General features: G+C 37.3%; 1 protein-coding gene across 3 annotated transcripts in view; it reads right to left on the reverse strand.

Moving 5' to 3' along the window:
* Positions 1-2237: 2237 nt before the first annotated feature.
* The window catches only part of bigmax (helix-loop-helix-leucine zipper transcription factor bigmax), an 80219-nt gene continuing 62932 nt past the window's right edge, over positions 2238-19524 (reverse strand). For 2 of the 3 annotated variants that reach the window (XM_067156046.2, XM_067156041.2), the window contains exons 5-6: positions 17162-17275; positions 2238-9288 (exon numbers count right to left, since the gene is read on the reverse strand). In XM_067156046.2, the coding sequence (XP_067012147.1) occupies positions 9214-9288; positions 17162-17275 (189 nt within the window). In that variant the 3' untranslated portion in view covers positions 2238-9213. The remainder of the gene's footprint in view (positions 9289-17161; positions 17276-19524) is intronic. The other variant, XM_067156055.2, reaches the window with a different exon arrangement.

Consider the following 19524-nt stretch of genomic DNA (forward strand, 5'->3'; position numbering starts at 1 on the left):
AGAATTTATGCTACTCCTAGAATTTACCCTTAACAATAATTACTTTTCTTTCAATAACACAGCATATCAACAAAGAGGTCTCCCAATGGGATCCCCAGCATCAGGTATCCTTGCTGAAATATATATGGATCATTTATTAAAAAATAAAATGTTAAATGACGAAAAAGGAATTATCATCTGGCTAAGGTCTGTTGATGACATTTTTGCAATTATAGATCAAAAAATCAATAGTAGCGCTAATTTAATACACCAAATTAACAGTTTAGACCCTTTCGTAAAATTTACATTAGAAACGGAGAACAATAAAAAAAACTAAATTTCCTTGATTTAACAGTCGAAAGAAAAGAGGAAAATGTATCCTTTTCAATCTTTAGAAAACCGACTCAAACTATTAATACTATACGAAAAAATTCATACCATCCTGAGGCACACAAAAGGAGTTCCTTTAATATTCCCTTGTCCAAAAACGATCTCCAAAAACAAATTAATCTCGTTTACAAAATAGCGACAAGCTACGGATACACAAAACACTAAATAGATAAATTAATAAATAAAAAGAAGATTAAACCTCAAATACAACTCATAAAAGAACATAAACAGAAAAACTTTGCCACTTTTACTTCTAATAATGGGAACATTTACCAGATCACTAATATTTTTTAGAAACTTAATTTTAAAATTGCTTTTTGCACCAATAACAACAATCAACGTTTAATTTTCAATCACCAAAGCATTGCAAACAATAACAGATATTTAAATTCGGGGATATATATGCTTAAATGTTCAAATTGTGCCAATTCATACATTGGGCAAACAGGACGTAATTTCTTAGTAAGATATCAAGAACATATTAATGCTGAAAATCATAGGAAGTACTCGGCCATGAGTCTTCATATGACTGAATAAAAACACAATTTCACGACAATAGAAAGGGACTTCAACATTCTGTGAACATTAAACAAAGGTAAATTAATGAATATTTATGAAAATATCTACATTGAAATTGATCAGAAACAAAACCCCAGCCAGAACATTTACAAAATAACGGAGAATATCAATATATTGTTAGAAGAGGCTACCAAATGAGACTCATTTAGAAATGCCATCAAAAAGGATCCCGAAAAACATCCAACACATCTCCTCTCAGCTAGCTAAACCCTAAATAACATTCCCCCTACTTATCCTTCTGTTTCCCCTCGCCTATCACAACACCACTTCTCAGTTAGCTCCACCCCGCATATTTCCCCTGCTTCCCTCACTTCCCCTTCTGCTTCTTCTGGCCCACTAGCGCCTCACACACAGAACTCAGTCAGTTGATGACACAGCGGAAGGAGAGGACATTAAATACAACACGACCGACTATGAGGTAAATAGTTTCATTATCCATATATCCTCATTAACACACATTTTTACAAGGTTTTCTCCTTTAAAATATCTTCTGCCTTACATAATTTTCTTCTTGTTTCAGACTCATTTTAGTAGTCTAACTTCAACTCAACGTCAACTATGGGTGGTTTTTTTTTTTTTTTTTTTTTTTTTTTTTTTTAGTTCCCCAACATCCATATTGTAAGAAAATCTTTTATATTACTAGTTTTACCTTCAAGATCAACAAACATACACGCCTCCAGCATAAGAAGACCCCTTACGCCGATTTTACCTCGTCATTTGGACACTGACTTGTTGGAAATTTTAACCCAACATGAATGAACATTTTATTTTGTCACCATAATCATTGCATGTGTTTTAACTGTCTTGCCATTTTTATTCAATCTTTTAGCTGAAGATATTCCATATTGGAACAAAACATGTCCTATTTAATATATACCTAGAGATTAGGCTGAATTGTGTCATGTAATCAATAAAATTATTATAAAAAATTGACAAGTATTGGAAGGTGGGAATCTCCTTATAACTTAACCTTAGTTACTCAACACTAAAGTAGAATATTAAGTAACAAATCAAAGTAACAAATGGCTGCAAGTCTTTGTGACTTCTTGTAAGCACTGCATTTTGAACATAGAAAGGCCAAATACTTTGTTCAGAGGATTAGACACACAACAGCAAAACCAGAACTGAAATATGTGCGAGACTAACAAGGATGTAGACCATATCTGTGGAAGAGGAAAAAGATCTGGATGGGAGGAAAAAGACAACTCTCTGTTCGAAATGAAGGAACAAGAGAGAAGTGAACTATCGACTAATCTAATAAACACATCCAGGAAGAAATAAAAATGCAATTCTACATGACCAAACATTCAATGACTGTATTTATCAATCATAAAGGATCTATATACATGATATACAAGAGAATTTGCCAACCAGTAACTATGTAATATATGGCTGCCTTGAACACACAGGGATGAATTCTTCACAAAAGACATACTGCAATCCTGTCGATTCATGCTAATTATTACACTGTTACCTGCACAGTGCCTCACAAGTAAATAAGTACCACCATTGTCTGCTTCATTCAAATTACTCTTAATAAAAAAAATACCAAAGAACAACATGAATATAAAAGTCACATAACGGATGAAAAATCTTTTGATGCAATATTATCCTGAAAAAAACATTTGTAATTTAGAAAAAGAAACACAAAGCCTTGATCGAAGTGAGTAAGAAACAGGGCAATATTAAGGTTCAGTAAAAATGTCTTGTGATGTCTGAATACTGATGAGCTCCCAATTAAGACTAGAACCCACCAGTAACTTAATGAATTATAAAATATATAGCTTTGAGAAGATTGTTTCTTACCCACTATTTATATAGTTTACTAGGAACATAAATCACCTCCATGTGCATTATCCACAATCTAGAGAGAAACCTTCTTATTTTCTTTTTAACACTTCTGTAGTAAACTGGTACCCATAAAACACAGGCAACTAATCAAAATATACTAGCAAAAAAACACAAATTTGGTACATGGGCACAGAATTCATGACAATGTGATGAGATGAAATTTATTATGCTAACTACACACATTCACAAAAACTTCCATTTTGATCTACTTTACTCTTCAACATAACCATAAGATTCAAAATGATACCTTCCGTTTCTAAGACACATTATTCTGAATTAAATGGTAAAACACAATATATCTACACAACTGTGATAAATCAGTGGTGAGCAAAATAAAATATCACCCCTTACAACATTAACTGATAGGAGATCAAAAGGAAAAAAAAAAAAAAAACCCACCAGTTTTTACTCAAATGTCAGATAGGCTATATTCTGACAGTATCTTCTGTATTTATATCATATAGTTTATGAGAGAAGTCCACTTTAATACTAAGCTTAGTATTGAAAAAAAGGTGGAAGTCTTTCAAAAACTATGATATAAATATTCATCATTAATATAGGCTTTCAAACATGAAATTTATTTTATGCAATAATCTCCTGTTGCAGTCATGACATCATAACCCTTGTGATATACGATTATTCTACGAACAGCACATGTCACCAACAGCACTTTAGCTATAAGCAACTCTTGGACAATATCACATCTATAAAGTAGTAGTTCAGGGTCTTCAGAATATAATTTTCTCATATATTCCAGCAGTCGTTGAATTATGCCCATTCCCAAACCTGAATACAGGACAGTCATTTACCTCCACGAATTGATCCTACAACTAGGAATGTACGAGGAGTGATGAAACTGGATTCTAATTCAAAGATGTGAGAGAGAATAACAATAAAATAAGGAATTTAGATAAGAGCAAAAGTCAATACTGTATTCTTGTAGTTTACAAGCTGAACATTTGCCTTGGTCGAGAAACAGTACCAGTCAACAAGGAAGCAGTTACATAGCATGTCTTGCAACTCAGTTTAGATAACTGTGAAAACATAATGGGACATAAGTTCAGACATGGAAATCCGTCTTGATGTACTGGAAGAACACTGGTTTCTAGCCATTTGATTGGCTGATCAAAAGTATTTAGAACATTCCATATGACTGAATACACTGGAGAATTTCTACGAGATTCTAGAATTTTGGGTGGAACCGGAATGCCTATGTAAGTCCTTGGGGAGTACCTCACGGCCTTTTCGTCAGGAGTCATCAGACCTTTTGCTAGACGAATATCTTATCAGTCTGAGAGGGAACTACGTAATCTAAATAACAACCACCATAAGTACCCTTGAAGTTGAGATACTAAAGTTAGTCGCTGAAAACTGGAGATTTCCTCATTGACTGCGCCATATCTGTTAAACAAGCCTTTATCGACTACCTATATAGAATTATAGATGGTTGTACATACCGTACCTTCAACTTACATTAAAAAATTGGAGAAAAGCAACGAGATCATAATAATAATAATAATAATAATAATAATAATAATAATAATAATAATAATAATAATAATATTTGCTTTACGTCCCACTAACTACTTTTACGGTCTTCGGAGACGCCGAGGTGCCAGAATTTAGTCCCGCAGGAGTTCTTTTACGTGCCAGTAAATCTACCAACACGAGGCTGTCGTATTTGAGCACCTTCAAATACCACCGGACTGAGCCAGGATCAAACCTGCCAAGTTGGGGTTAGAAGGCCAGCGCCTTAACCGTCTGAGCCACTCAGCCCGGCAGCAATGAGATCAACTTTTTAAGCCATGCCATGTTGGAGCTTCCTCACCACCATGTTTAAAACTGCTCGGGAAACCAATCATCCTACTGGGAGTCCTTAGTTCCTGTCCCTGTCAATACAACTGAACGTAAAGTCACATTCCATCCATCCACACACACACACACACACACACGATTTAAATGGACTGTGCCAAGTGTACGTAACTGACAGAAGGAAGACTAAGAGAAACACACTTCATCTCTAAAACCTTTTCATTGAAACTAGGCATTGATCAAGGTGTTTACTTTAAGATGTGCTATATAAAGAGTAAAGCCAAGTGAGAACCATACCTACAAATTCTGCATTTCTAGCATTTATGTAATCATACGATGCATTTCATTTCAGTTTGAGAACACTATTTTAAAAATTAGCCTTGATAATAGATAGTGATACAACTATACTTTTTCAGAACAGTAGAGTTACGTAACCAGTCAACTTATTTGGCTGTTGAAGGTTAAAGAATAAGCAGACCGGCTAAAGAAAGAAGAGACAGTGAAAGGCAAGAAAATAAGACTTCTCAGAGAGACAGAAGAACAAGAGATGATCAGGGAGATGAGTCTGACACAAGTGGAACCAACATCAGAATAAACTGGAACTTCATGGCTGCAATACATATTTCACAGGCTGTGAATCTAGTGGAATGAATAGTGATTTTATGAAAGAAGAACTGGATTAATCAATCACCATTGATCTGCATTTAGGGCAGTCGCCAGGTGGAAGATTCCCTATCTGTTGTTTTCCTAGCCTTTTCTTAAATGATTGCAAAGAAATTGGAAATGTATTGAACATCTCCATTGGTGTTATTCCGATCCCTAACTCCCCTTCCTTTAAACAAATATTTTCCTCAATTTGTCCTCTTAAATTCCAACTTTATCTTCATATTGTGATCTTTCCTACTTTTAAAGACACCACTCAAACTTATTCATCTACTAATGTCATTCCACGCCATCTCTCTACTGACAGCTCGGAACATACCACTTAGTCAAGCAGGTTGTCTCCTTTCTCTCAAGTTTTCCCAGCCCAAACTTTGCAACACCTTTGCAATGCTACTCTTTTGTCGGAAATCATCCAGAACAAATTGAGCTGCTTTCCTTTGGATATTTTTCCAGTTCTTGAATCAAGTAATCCTGGTGAGGGTTGTTTTTATCATATCAGCCATGATCATCCTCAGGTTTGCCATCACATGCAGCACAATTACTAATTCATGCAGTTTTCTTAACATGAGTGATGGGCCCCAAGAGTTCTCGTAGTTTCTCAGCCGACAGTAGGTGACAGGCTATGAGAATTCTCTATTTTATACATTGCAAGTTTCCTTAATTGTTGCTACGATCTGGTGGCGAGATTATACGTTTCAAATAGGGTAGTTATGAATACAGTCTAACGCAGCTATTGCTGCTTCTTTTGTTCTTTCTTTATCCTTCATGTAGTTAACAAAATAATATCAGAAATGTACAGCTATTCCTTGGAGGTCCGATTCCTTGGCTGAATGGTCAGCATTGAGACCTTCAGTTCAGAAGGTCCCAGGTTAGATTCCCGGCCAGGCAAGGGATTTTAATCCCCTCTGATTAATTCTTCTGGCTCAGGGACTGGGTGTTTGCATTTGTTCCAACAGTCTCCTCTTCATACTCAAATAACACACCACATTACCAGCCACCACAAAAACACATAAGAGTGTATACATCCATGCAGATAAGGTTGGCATCATAAAGGGCATCCGGCCGTAAAGCAGGGCCAAATTCACGTGTGACACAGTTCGCACCTGCGACCCCACAGCTGTTAGAACAGTGGCAGAAGAAAGAAAGCTATTCCTTGGAGCTTCAGTGGAGCTGTCAACATGGCGCGGCGCATGCAGTTGCTAAGAGATAACCATACTTGTGATGAATTATGTGCAGACCCATTATCAGATGTATTGAGTGACAGTAAATTTGATATTTTCTAATGATGTGAGTGGATCGCAAAGTGGACAACAATCTTATGTGCTATAATACAGCTGTGACTCAGATGCAGCTGATGAAGATGTAAACATAGGTAAAGTAAGGTCCCTCTGAATAAAGGGTAGTGTTATGAAAGGTATTGCACCATTAGAACCACTAAGCAACCTGGCAAGCATATGTTCCAAGTTTGAGGTCAATATCTTGAATACGTTTTGAGTTACAGTAGTTTAAGTTCAGCAGTATAATTTTTGTTCTTGCAGGCTTGAACTATCCAGTCAACACGGAGTAGCAGCCTCCGTTCAGAGTCTGCCACCAATGTGTTAAAGCATTATTTTTTTTACCCCTTCCGTTATATTATAAACAGTTTTCCAAGAAATAGATTTAATACAAAAACTGGCAATTAAACTTCATACACTCAATACGGGAAATATGTTATGCTGGCATATTACTCCGTCCTTTTCATAAATAAATAAAAAAAACTATACTTTGAGAAAAAATTACCAGCTTTTCACATTTCATTTGGTTACCTGTTTTAGAGAATACTGAGCATGATAAGCTCTGTGTCTTAGCTGCTATTTTTCCATCCGGAAGGTTGATGTTCGAATCCCGTTCATCTCAAAAGTCATGTGGCACCAGGAAGGGCATCCCGCCTTAAACCCGAGATGAGAACCAAAATAACCCTGAGTGGCTCCAGCAACCCCAGAAGTAAATGCGACAAGCTGAAGAAAGTTCTACCCTATTTTAGAGAATAATGGATCAACTTGCATACGCAAGTCATCACTGGATAAAACTAACAGCAAAATGTTTTCATAAAAAAAGGAGGGGTCATTAAGGATCCCATAAACAAAACAAAATAAAAGTTCAAACAAGAAGGTTGTAACTCAGATTACATACCAGCTAGACAGTTAATACTGTAAAAGTTCACAGAGCCCTGGATGGTTTAAAGTCGGAGGATGACGAACAAGATGAGTGTACGGAATAGGTGATGAAGATTAGAGCAAGCACACACCAAGCAGTCAGAAAATTTGTACTATTATTCCCAGGTGCGTTCTGGATTAATGATGATAATTGCTTAGTTTGGCTTTGTATTTTAACGAATACACATCCATATTTTCGTACCTCTAAGTGACCCCCTTCCATCGCTATTATTATAGTATCGTTATAAACGAATCAAGATGTTAGCTCTCCAAGGTAAGTGAAGTTGAAAATAACATTCGAGTTGAGAAGCATAGAGAACATACAGTCTACTCAAGGCAGAATTTCACACGACACTAAAATTAACTCATTGGTCAAATGTAAGTATGCAACCCCAATGATGCATCTCTTACTTTAATAATGCTAAATAATTAGGTAGCAAGAGGCATCCAATATTTTTTCAAATAATTTTACCTGTGTAACGTCCCACTTAACTTCTAATGGTCTTACAAGAGATGCCGAGGTGTCAGAACTGCTCCTTTTTATTTCTTTAATATTCTAGTAATTAATCCAATTAACTATTCTTAATGATATCCCGAAACACCAGGACTCTCAACATTTGCGATTGGAGTCATGTGCGTCACTAACTTAACTGCACAGCAGCTATACTTTATGTTAAATATATAACAAACACAAAGAAATTCAGTGAAGTAATCCTGAGAGCCTTGTCTATTATAAAAACTTTCCTTATCTTGTTCTGAACAACCAACAACCTCCCCTCCTCTTCCTTCCAAAATTCATGGTAGTGAACAAATTATCACCCCATTTAATTTAGTTCTTAATGCTATACTACTGGGCTCCCAGATTTCAACTTATGATCCTAAACTCTTCAGTTCATCAAAATTATGCCAGGTAGCACTGTAAGTCACACTCAGTTTGTGTGAATGGCAGCCAAAGGAAAGTACACAGCTGCACAGAAAGCATAGGTTGAGCTACTGTTACAGCTATCCACAGATGTTTACGTGAACACTTCGGTAAACTACGGGCCGCCTGCCCCAGATAATATGCAAATTGTCTTGCTAATTTGAGTGTGATAAGACCTCTGTTGAAGAAGAAATGGTCACACAATTTTACTGTTGGCACCCCAGCAATGTTGAAGCCATGCGAGTGACTCAGACTCAAAGTCCGAGCATCAACAAAAATCAATGTTACTTTTATCCTTAAAGTGTGTGATCCATAATGAACATTAACCATGTATATTCTAATATATTAATAAAGTATGTGCTGTTCCTGTTTGAAAACAAGAGAAAATGCTTGAACTCCTGGGTAAATAACTGCCAGTCTAAAGTGGCAAGCCTTCAGTTTCTAGAAACTCTATTTTAAAATATCAATTCATTAATGTTTTGGATAGGAATTTCAGTGAAAATGTTATTTTTAACATCAAGTTCTTCCTCAAATAATTCATTCCCACAGAAGTGCCTTAATCCATTTCAGTGTTACGGACAGAAGTTCGAAAGCAATATCAAAATCTCAAAACTCTCTACCACGCCTCCATTCAGCCCGTGTGTTACATTAACCATATAGAATAGGAATAAGAATACCATTATATGATTATTACCAATATAAAAGTCTATAACTGCTGCATATCAAGGACAACGTTGTGATAAAATGTTGTATAGTAGTAGCAAAGTTGAGGATAGATAAACTTAAGGCCACTTGAACAGTTTCTGTGGAAGCTCTGTGCTATCAGGGCCTTGTACCATTCTGAATCACTTGTGCATTAAGCTGTTGTAACACATTCAGCACGAGATCATGCAGTGTCTGAAACAAGGTAACACATACATTATCTATGGTAATAATTGTAAAAGCAGTAGTAAGCAAGTTACACATAATACCAGAACAACAAGAATGATGCATTTTAGATGTAGTTTTTACCACAAAATTACTCCAGTTTAGGGACTCTAGTGTCAACGTTATTCAAAGTCATTTTCAGCCTATAAATCAACAGAAATAAGCTAAGATTTGTTTCATAAATACAGATTCAATAGATTATTATTATTATTATTATTATTATTATTATTATTATGAACTAATCTATATATATAAAATTGGATGCTGGTATGTTTGAAGCTAATAGACTCAAAAACTACTGGATCGATTTTGCTGAAATTTTCAGTTTGTTCTTATTACATCTGAGAGGGATTATGAAGTGGTTTGAACGAGATCTGATTGGTCGTTGGCACTAAGGGGTCAAAAATAAAATAGGGGAAGATAAGCAAACCGCAAGATAAGTCCGATCAGCGGGTTGCCTATCCAACAGTATGTGAAGATTATGATGTGTTTCTTAAAACTTATTTCTGCTTTCATCAAATAATGTGGGGGCAGGACACCCCTCCCAGCCCAAGGGGAGAGGATGAAATGTAAAAGTAATCAAAAACGACCAATATTAGTGTCGTATCCACAGTTTTCAGGATCACTGAGATGAACTATGACACTCAAAATGCTGTTTAAGTCAAGTTCATCCCGAATAGCACCCCTAGGGGTTGGGTTGAAAGGGGAGTGAAATATTAATGTAGAATCCATAGTTTTCGGGGTCGCTGAGATGAATAACGTGAGTGCAAAAATGGCTCCCAAATCAGTTATGAAACTCCATTCTAAGAGTAATCACCTAGGTAGGGCCTATGTCCCTAGAGGCCATGACGAGTGCGCATCTTGCACTCCTTGAAGAATGCTTTGTTGTGTACGGGTCAATGTGTGTGAGCAATTGAATGTAGTATTAGCACCGTAAGTAGAATCAAGTGTTTGATAAGTTTAACTGCAGTTTATAATTGTAGCATAACTATTCTTATTAGACAATATCTTGCTTGCTTTTTCTGTCTGCAAGTAGTTGCAATAAAAATCTGTACACTGACTGGAGGGTGATTGGGAATTAAAACAAGACTATGGAATGAGTATGTGGGAAAGTGTGTGTGAGATCTGTTGATACTAGGGCCAATTGCATAAATCCTTTGATCTTAGAAACTAAATTCATCTCTGTTCATGCCAAACTCAGATTTTTTGTTGTATAAACGTGAATGGAGGAATTTCTCCGATTAAAATCTTTGATCTCAGTTCAAGGAGTTGTTTTCTATTCAAGATACAAGAACAGCTGATTTTGAACACCTGTGTTGTTACGATAAATGAAAAGAAAATACACAAAAGACTAACCTAATACATTTATATAAGCTATACGGGTTTTGCTAGTGTGCATATAAATATAAATAAACATTTTTTTAAACACTGGACAAACTTTCTGAAATGTGAAGTTTTTTAACATAATTGTTATGTTTCTTAATTTATGTTTAATACTAGCTGATGTACCCGTGCTTCGCTACGGAATTCTACATTGTATACAGAAATTTAGGTTAGGTAGTGTACATGTGAGTAAGATTGTATTAAATTGCATAGCTCTAAATGTTGCCCTGGAAATGCGACGGGGAAGTCACCAAACGTCTTTTCTTATGTGAAGACTGAGGGAATTTTCACTGTAATTGTAGGCCCTCTTGCCTACAGTACTATCAGTCATGATCAAGTTAGGGATTTTTCATTATAATGACAGACACTAACTCTCCACCTGCCTTTTTACATCCTCAGAAAGACTGTCTTACTGGTTTTCCCAACTGAAATCAACATAGGTCATTACAATGATGCCAGTAGGAATGTCACAATTAAAAGCAATGCTATCATATGAAATACTTGATCAAATGAGAAACCACACATTTTCTCACTTTTAACGAACAGTACTATGCTGCCGATCTAACAGTCTGAAGTTCCAGAGCTAGTTGACCAGGCCGCAGACAGCCGTGAGCCATGAGCACTCCTCTGCTATTATTCCGTTAAGTTCGGACGCTGCTCATTCCAATCAGCGCCTCAGAGTAGCGATCGAATAACTGGAATACTATGATGAACCTGTGTGTTACGTACCAGCAGTATCAGAAAATGTACAAACCAGAGGAATAGCATGCTAAAGAAGAAATTTATCTAACTCCCCAGCTGTTGCTTGCCAATATTCAGGCAGGCTGTTATACTCTGTATGCAGCAGTAATCCCATCTGTCAGAGATGAGTGGCAGCATAAGAGACAAAGAATATCACAACAAACAATGGTCAATTTAAAGTTAATGTTTATCAATTTTATGAGCTTTCGATGGCCTTCACATTTACTTTCCTTCCGACTCTGAAATACCACTCTTATCATAGTCGGTACGGTAAACCTGAATAAAACATAAATGATTGGAAATTGTATTCTCTATAACTTTTTCTATGTAGTACGTTTTGATAGAACCAATAACATAGGAATTTAAAAGTTCAATTTTAGGCACCTTCTCCTAAACTACCATTTCATCCACTGTGAATAAAAATGTTTATAGCTTAGACTGTTGTTTCTTATTCCCCGACTCTATATACCGATTTTTATTTAATACCGTTTACCCATTTTCTCGTGATTCGGCATTGATATGGACTTAGCAACAAAAATACAAATTCGTGAATATCTCTTATCATAGCTGGTATGTTGAAAATGCATAATACATAAATGATCAGAAATTTAATTCTATATAACTTTAGTTATGTATTACTTATCGATAGGACCACTAATAACAAATATTTGAGAACTAAATTTTAGGCCTTCCCCTTAACTACCATTTCACTGAACCTGTATCAAATGATTGATTGTAGTGGCTCATTTCCCGACTTAACATACAGATTTTCATTAAAATCTCTTCAGCAGTTTTTCCGTGATACGCGCATGTATGCACGTACAGACAGACAGAAATTACGGAAAAGTAAAAAGTACATTTCCTTGCTGCTGTGGACATGACTGATACACAAGTACGTTTTTTTTCATTCTGAGCAATGGACACACAAAACTCTTATTTATACACATTTTCCAACTCATTGGCTGAATGGTCAGCATTGAGGCCTTTGGTTCAGAGGATCTTGGGTTCGATTCTCTGGCTGGGACGGGGATTATAGTCTCGTGTGATTAATTCTTCTAGCTCAGGGACTGAGTGTTAGTGTTTGCCCCAACACTCTCCCCTTCATATTCAGACAACACACCATACTAACAACCACCACAGTAATACGCAATAGTGATAACATCCCTCCACGTAGGGTACGTGTCAGGAAGGGTGAGAAGCCGGCATGCTGCTGCCTGAGCCATGGAGGCTCTAAGAATGAATGGATAAATATGAATGTAAAATAATCAGCTGATACAATCGTAATGTTAAAAATTATTCCAAAATCAATCCACTGACTAGAATTCAAAAAGACGACGAACAAGATAATGAACTTAAAACAATCAGTGGATCCGACCCACAATACCCCACCTTCCCAGAAACTAACTTAAAACAATGGTATATACTGACCAAGGGGCTGGTTCCAAAGCACAATCGTGAATCAATGATGCCTGTTGTCTAAACGGGTCCAAAATCCAAGTCAACGGCCCCTCATAATGGTACTTATCGCTAGTAAAGTAGAACGATGGTATTTCTCATGTAGCGGTACTACTAATCACAAGAAACGTAGACTCATGGTATTCCTCCCATTGTGGTACTACTCACAGGTAGTGTACCACACACAGATAATGCATACCTATGGTGTTTCTCATATAATGGCATAACTCATAGGCAACACAAACCCATGGTATCTCTCACATAGTGGGTACTAATCACAGGCAATGCAGACCCACGGTGTCACTCATATAGTTGTATTAATCACAGGCAACGCCCAGACCCGTGGTATTCCTCGAAACGCAGACTCGAGATGTCCACAACCTGATGCTGAAACACCCCAGTAAGTATAGCCTCTTTCTCCTTAGGGTGTTCCAACCGAACCTGAACACAGAAGAGACTGTCATACTGGTGGATACTATACACAGGTACTGTAAACCCCTTGTAAATCCCTTAGTGATCCACCGACAGGCTCATGGTATTCCTCACGTAGTGGTACTAAACACAAGAAAAGTCTACTCATGGTGTTCCTCGCATGATTGTACAAATCACAGGAAATCTCATGCTTCAAAATTCAACATCCCTTGGTTGCCCCTTTTAGTCGCCTCTTACAATAGGCAGGGAATACCGTGGGTGTAGTCTTCGTCTACATCCCCCACCCACAGGGGTTGTGTGTTTGGTCCGTAAGAGCTATTTTATTTCGTTCAAGTCCGCCGGCAAGCCGACTAGGACCCGCCTACCCGCCACCTGGGACACGCCACGTGGGAGTATCACCTCTCCTCCTGCTACGACAACGTAGTAGGTTTGTGGCATAAAAATATGAGTAGTCTCCATGGAAAGGGGAAATATCAATGGCAGTTATCAAATTGTGATAATGCAGAAATCTTGAAGAATATGAGAAGAATGACTAAAGTATTTGTTTTAACAAAGTGATGGTGGTGATTATTGTTTTAAGAGGAAGTACAACTAGGCAACCATCCTCTATATAACACTAATCAGAAAGAAAAAAATGGAAGGGGTCCGACACTTTGAAAAATGAAGGTATCGGCCAATGGAAGACAAGGGCCACGAAGGGCGTGAAAATGAAAGACTCCCTAGCCCTCGCAAATCTAATAGCGTCGGGGTCGGAAAAGAACAAGTGTTGACCAAGGGAGGTCGGATAGGATAGGTGAAAGTGAGGAGCCTGGCACAAGTGGAAGCAATGCCAGGAATCAACTAAGGGCCCCATGGTCGCCAACCCACGCTCCAAAGTTCAGAGCCCCTGGTGCCCCTTTTAGTCGCCTCTTACGACAGGCAGGGGATACCGTGGGTGTTATTCTAAGGCCCCCACCCACAGGCGGATTAACAAAGCGAGGCTATGGCGCATGGGTGACCGATTTGATCCATTTCTGGTACACGAGTAGAGCATGGCAACGAGTATAACAGGTGCAAATAGTAAGGCGCAATTCTCAGCCATTTCCGAGAAATTAATTCATGAAAAATTGCAGTGCGCTTATGTACAAGCTATGTTTGTGAAAAACACAATGAGCTCGTAGCACAGCGGCAAGAGCTCTGCTTCATAAGCGCGGGATCGCTGGATCAAATCCTGCCGATGGACGATTTTTTCAAATATTTCACAACTCTCACAAATTAAGATGTTTTCAATAAAGTTCATTTACAAATCAATTACAATACATTTTTTTAGTGGGCAAAGGGTTGTGAAAAAATCGTACAGGAGTATAATTTTCTTTCAATCACATATGTTCTACGTTATTTACATTGCAAATAAATTATTAGTATACAACTGTGCCTATTTTATTATATGTATACTTTTATAAGTATAGAGCACTATTTCATCCTTTCATCATTTCTGTGAAATATCGGACTTCCTCGTATCCCACAAGCAGCGACTCATTCTATAGGTATCCGTTGGGACACATTTTGACCTGGCGAGGACAGCTGCACATAAACAAAAGATTTTGGTTAGCAAGCGGGTAAACTGTGTCCATGCAACCATTAGAAGCCACATTTCTTTGTTGGCTTTTGAGGTAGTAGCATTATAATACTTTATATTATGAGATGTCCGATTTTACATGACAGTGATGTACCTGGGCCTTCGAAGGCCGAAGAAAGTGAAGCCGATTCAAATTTGCAGACTAGTGAAGAGTAGAAAATACAATTAAAAACTGTGCTAGTGTTTTTCGAGCAGCCCTTCTGGGAAAAAAATAACATGGTGATTGAACCTTCTGCAGTGATTAAAGAAGAACACATGAAAATCAGAGCAAAATTGTACAGCAAATAATGGAAGCTATGGTGGAAAGTATAATTGTTACAGAAGAATATCTTATTATATTTGAAGAGTCCGACAAAGAAGGCCTTTTCACAAAAGCTGAAGATTCTACCTTTCAATCGGACAACTAGTAGCATCCAGATAAGAAAAGGTTGAAGACCAATATGAATATAATAAAGGTGGTCAATTTGGCAGAAGAGCACCCAAAATGGGCTCTGAAAACTCTGCAAAGAGAGGGAGTTTCCTGTCTGAAGAGAATGGATCAATTCAAGATATGGGAGGAACAAATCCATGACAGATAAATACAAAACAACTGATACATGAAATGATCGGTTTGTAGAAGCTCGCCAATCCAACCAGCAAGTCTCGACGAGGAACTTGCACCAATGGGCTCTGGCTGCTACCAGCCAATTTCTGGAATTGGAATTTAAAGCTTCACAGGCATGGGTCAAGGTCTTCAAACGAAGAAAAGTAACATTTGTCGGAGAGAGAAACCATGACAGTGGAGGAGACCCTTGCTGCAGCAGAAAAGTTTAGAATGCAAACATAAGCACTCATCCCACCCTACAAGGATTTTGTCATCAACACTGACCAAACAGGTATATGGAAAAGAAAAAGTTGTGTTTTATATCAAAGTAAAATATCACGTGGACAATAAAGTACTTACATTCAACTCTTTTTCCAGGGTGCCCATACCAGTCGACATACAACCAAACCCTCGCCGAACAAGAATCGAAGGTTGTGCTTGTTAAGCAGAAGGATACGAATACAGTCACACATTCATATACCGCACAATATACCATGACCCTATCTGGAACACTACTTCCAATGGTTTTTGCCTGTCGGAAAGAGGCGACTGGTAAATTTGAACCAATGTTGCAAAAATCAGTAGACGCATATGCGAAAATATATACAAACTTTGCCATTGCATCCTCAAAGTCCAGGACGCTGACAACAGCATTGTACAAAGATTTTCTGATCAATGTGATGAAGCCGTGAAGGAGGATAATAGAACATTGTTCAAAAACGCCGACGACGTTTGTTTTGCGATAGGTGTATTAAAAAACCCTGAGAATGCAAAAATACGGCATTTATAACTTGCACAAGATGCTGCAATAATTATAGTTTATGACCAATATAATCCTAGTTCGTGCAGTAATTCATCGTGCGAACAGCACGATAGTGAATTTTAAAAAAAGTAGAATAAGTTTAGAAAATACTGGAAATGAAAGTATTAATTTTTCAAACAGCTCCTGTACAATTTTTTCAGAACCCTTTTCTCATTCAAAAAAATTATTTATTGGAATTGATTGGAAAATGAACATAATTGGAGACACTATAATTTGAGAGAGTTATGAAATATTTGAAAAAATTAAAAAAGATCGTCCATCGGCGAGATTCGATCCAGCAATCCCACGCTTACGAAGCGCAGCTCTTGCCGCTTCACCACAAGCTCATTGCCTTTTTTGCAAACATAACTTGCACATAAGTGCAACGGAATATTTCAATAATTAATTTCTTGGAAACGGCTAACAATTGCGCCTTACTACTTACACCTGATATACTCCTGGTCACGCCCTAGAAGTGTACCAAAGGTGGATTGAATTGGACACCCATGCACCCTTGTAAGATAAAGTACAACTGGGCAACCATCCTCAATTAACACTAATCAGAGGGAAAAAATGGAAGAGGTCCAATACTTCGAAAAATTAAGGTATCGGGCAAAGAAAGACAGAAAGACAAAGAAAGAAGGGCATGAAAATTAAAGACTGCCTATGATTCACAAACCTAATACCATCGGATTGGAAAAGGACAAGATTTAACCGAGAGGGGTCAGATAGGATAGAAGAAAGTTAGGACCAAAACAGACAGAAGAAAATTAAAAGAATTTTCTCATCATTACCTGAAGGAAGCTGATCTAAATTACTAAACACATACCTGTGGTTTACAATGCTCTTCAAGCCAACTAAATATGCACCCTGATAATTCAGCAAAGTTGGCTACAGACACATTACTGAAACTCTGGAATAACTGATCCATTACAGCCTGGAACTGGAAAAACACAAAAGAGAAAAAGAAAAAAAAAAGGTCAGAAAATATTTAACGAGAGTTTAGTCAGTCATATTAGTCTCTCTGTTAGCTTATCAACATAGTGGCTAGCTGGATCCTCAAATGGCACAACTAGAGGTTATGCGGTTAAGGGAAACTGCAATATCCCATGGTAATGCTAAAATGATCCATACTAGGCAAGATGAGGAGTGAAGCAATTTGCCATAAATCACATCAACATTTCAAAAATAATATATTATAGAAAAATGCCACTATATTTGTTTATTCTCCAAATTCTAGATTCACTAAAGTCATTTCTCATCATCATCATTTTCCTTTATTCAGCTGTAGCTATAATAGCTATAGTAGCTATAATATTTGACAGCATGATGTCACTTTATGGAACTACAACGTATTCCTCATCTTGACTCAGTAGGTGAAATCTTTTCAAGATAATCCTCACATGATTTATAAGATGTTATTTTGTTAAGAGGGAAGCCATATTTTCCAGTGATGACTTAGTTAAATGTAACTTACAAGCTTTTAAAAGCTTTTCAGTCTATCAAACACAATTTCAATATAAAATATAACACTATTGTGTATTTTTTACATGTATGTATATATTATATTTTATATTCAAATTGTGTGTTTGACAGACTGAAAAGGTAAGTGACATTTGATTTATAAGAATCATTGAATAGGTAGTCAAAAATCTCCGAAAACTTTGCAAATAACTGCCCTGATAATATACAGGTCCATCAAGGTAAATCCAGAAAAACTACAAAATAATAATAATAATAATAATAATAATAATAATAATAATAATAATAATAATAATAATAATAATTGTATGGCCTCAGCTGCCACGTGCAGACATTTTAATTAGATGCCACCAGGCTGTCTGCTAGTCAATTTTGCCGTTCCTTTAGGCCTACTAGACGGCAGAGTAAACCGAATCTCTCTTGGGCGTCTATGGCTGAGTTTTAATTAATTTTGTCAGGTAAAACGTCAGAAGTGTCACCGAGATCTTTTACATGCCGTCATCGTACGACATGGAGTGTCGAATGGACCTTCTTCCGCCCTTCAAAAATCCAACTACCTCTGCCTGGTTTGAACCTGCTATCTTAGGATTCGGAGGCCGACACTACCACTGATCCACAGAGGCAGCTAGAAGAACTACAAAACTGCGTAGACAGAAATTCAATATATTCCTGTAAGAATTGATACAGAAGTAACAGAATTAAATTATGCAGCATCAAACAGCCATTATGACGTTTTCAAGCCTAAATATGACCTTGCTGCAGATGCACTTCATTCCTCTTTGTCCAAATTCATAATAATCATCTTCATGATAGCAAAACCTTGAAGATCCTTGCTATTATGATGTTTTGAGTTTACCTTTGTTTCACTTATGTCTTGTATGCAGTAGTTAAGGACTTGCAGATGAGGCTGCAGGTTGGACCACAATTACATCACCCCCGATTCTCATGAACAAGAGCACTGTATGAAAGATGGGAAATCAGGCATTTGTTATAACAGGTATGTCTAAAGCATTCGGGCTAATCAAAACAACTTTTTAGCAATTCACCTTCTTTATTCAGTTATGAATTTCACACTTCTTTAGAGATCAGAATACAGTTGCCATGTCAGTAGTCAGCTCCTATCTGTCATGACTTCCTGAATCCCCAAAACCATGCAATGATTTCTGAGGGTGATTTTATAGCACGTAGTGATTCAAATATTACCGCCTTCATTCACATTCTTACGACTGAGCGAATGCCTGTTATGCATTTTTAATAGTTTGTGGCTTATAACTGAACATTGTCTGGCCCCGTGGTGTAGGGGGCAACGCATCCGCCTGTCACCCGGCGGCCCCGGGTTTGATTCCCGGCCGGGTCAGGGGTTTTTAATTGTAATGATTAATATCCCTGGCTTGGGGACTGGGTGTTTGTGACGTCCTTAATCTTCCTTTCCTCACTCTCTCTCTCACACACACACACACACACACACACATTCCACACTACTGCCACTCCAATTACATGCAGGTTCATACAATATGGTGCCAGTAGGGGCAAAAGATGCACATGGGTCGACACCCCGAACAAATAGCATTATTAAAATAAAAAATAAAAAAAACGAACATTATTCATCATCATCATCATCATCATCATCATCATCATCGGTTTGCCCTTCCAGCAAGCCGGATAGGGTGTTTGAAAACTAGCATCTTCCAAAGTTGCCTATTCAAAAAG

This window comes from Anabrus simplex, chromosome 1, assembly GCF_040414725.1.
Source record: "Anabrus simplex isolate iqAnaSimp1 chromosome 1, ASM4041472v1, whole genome shotgun sequence".
Taxonomy (NCBI): Eukaryota; Metazoa; Arthropoda; class Insecta; order Orthoptera; family Tettigoniidae; genus Anabrus; species Anabrus simplex.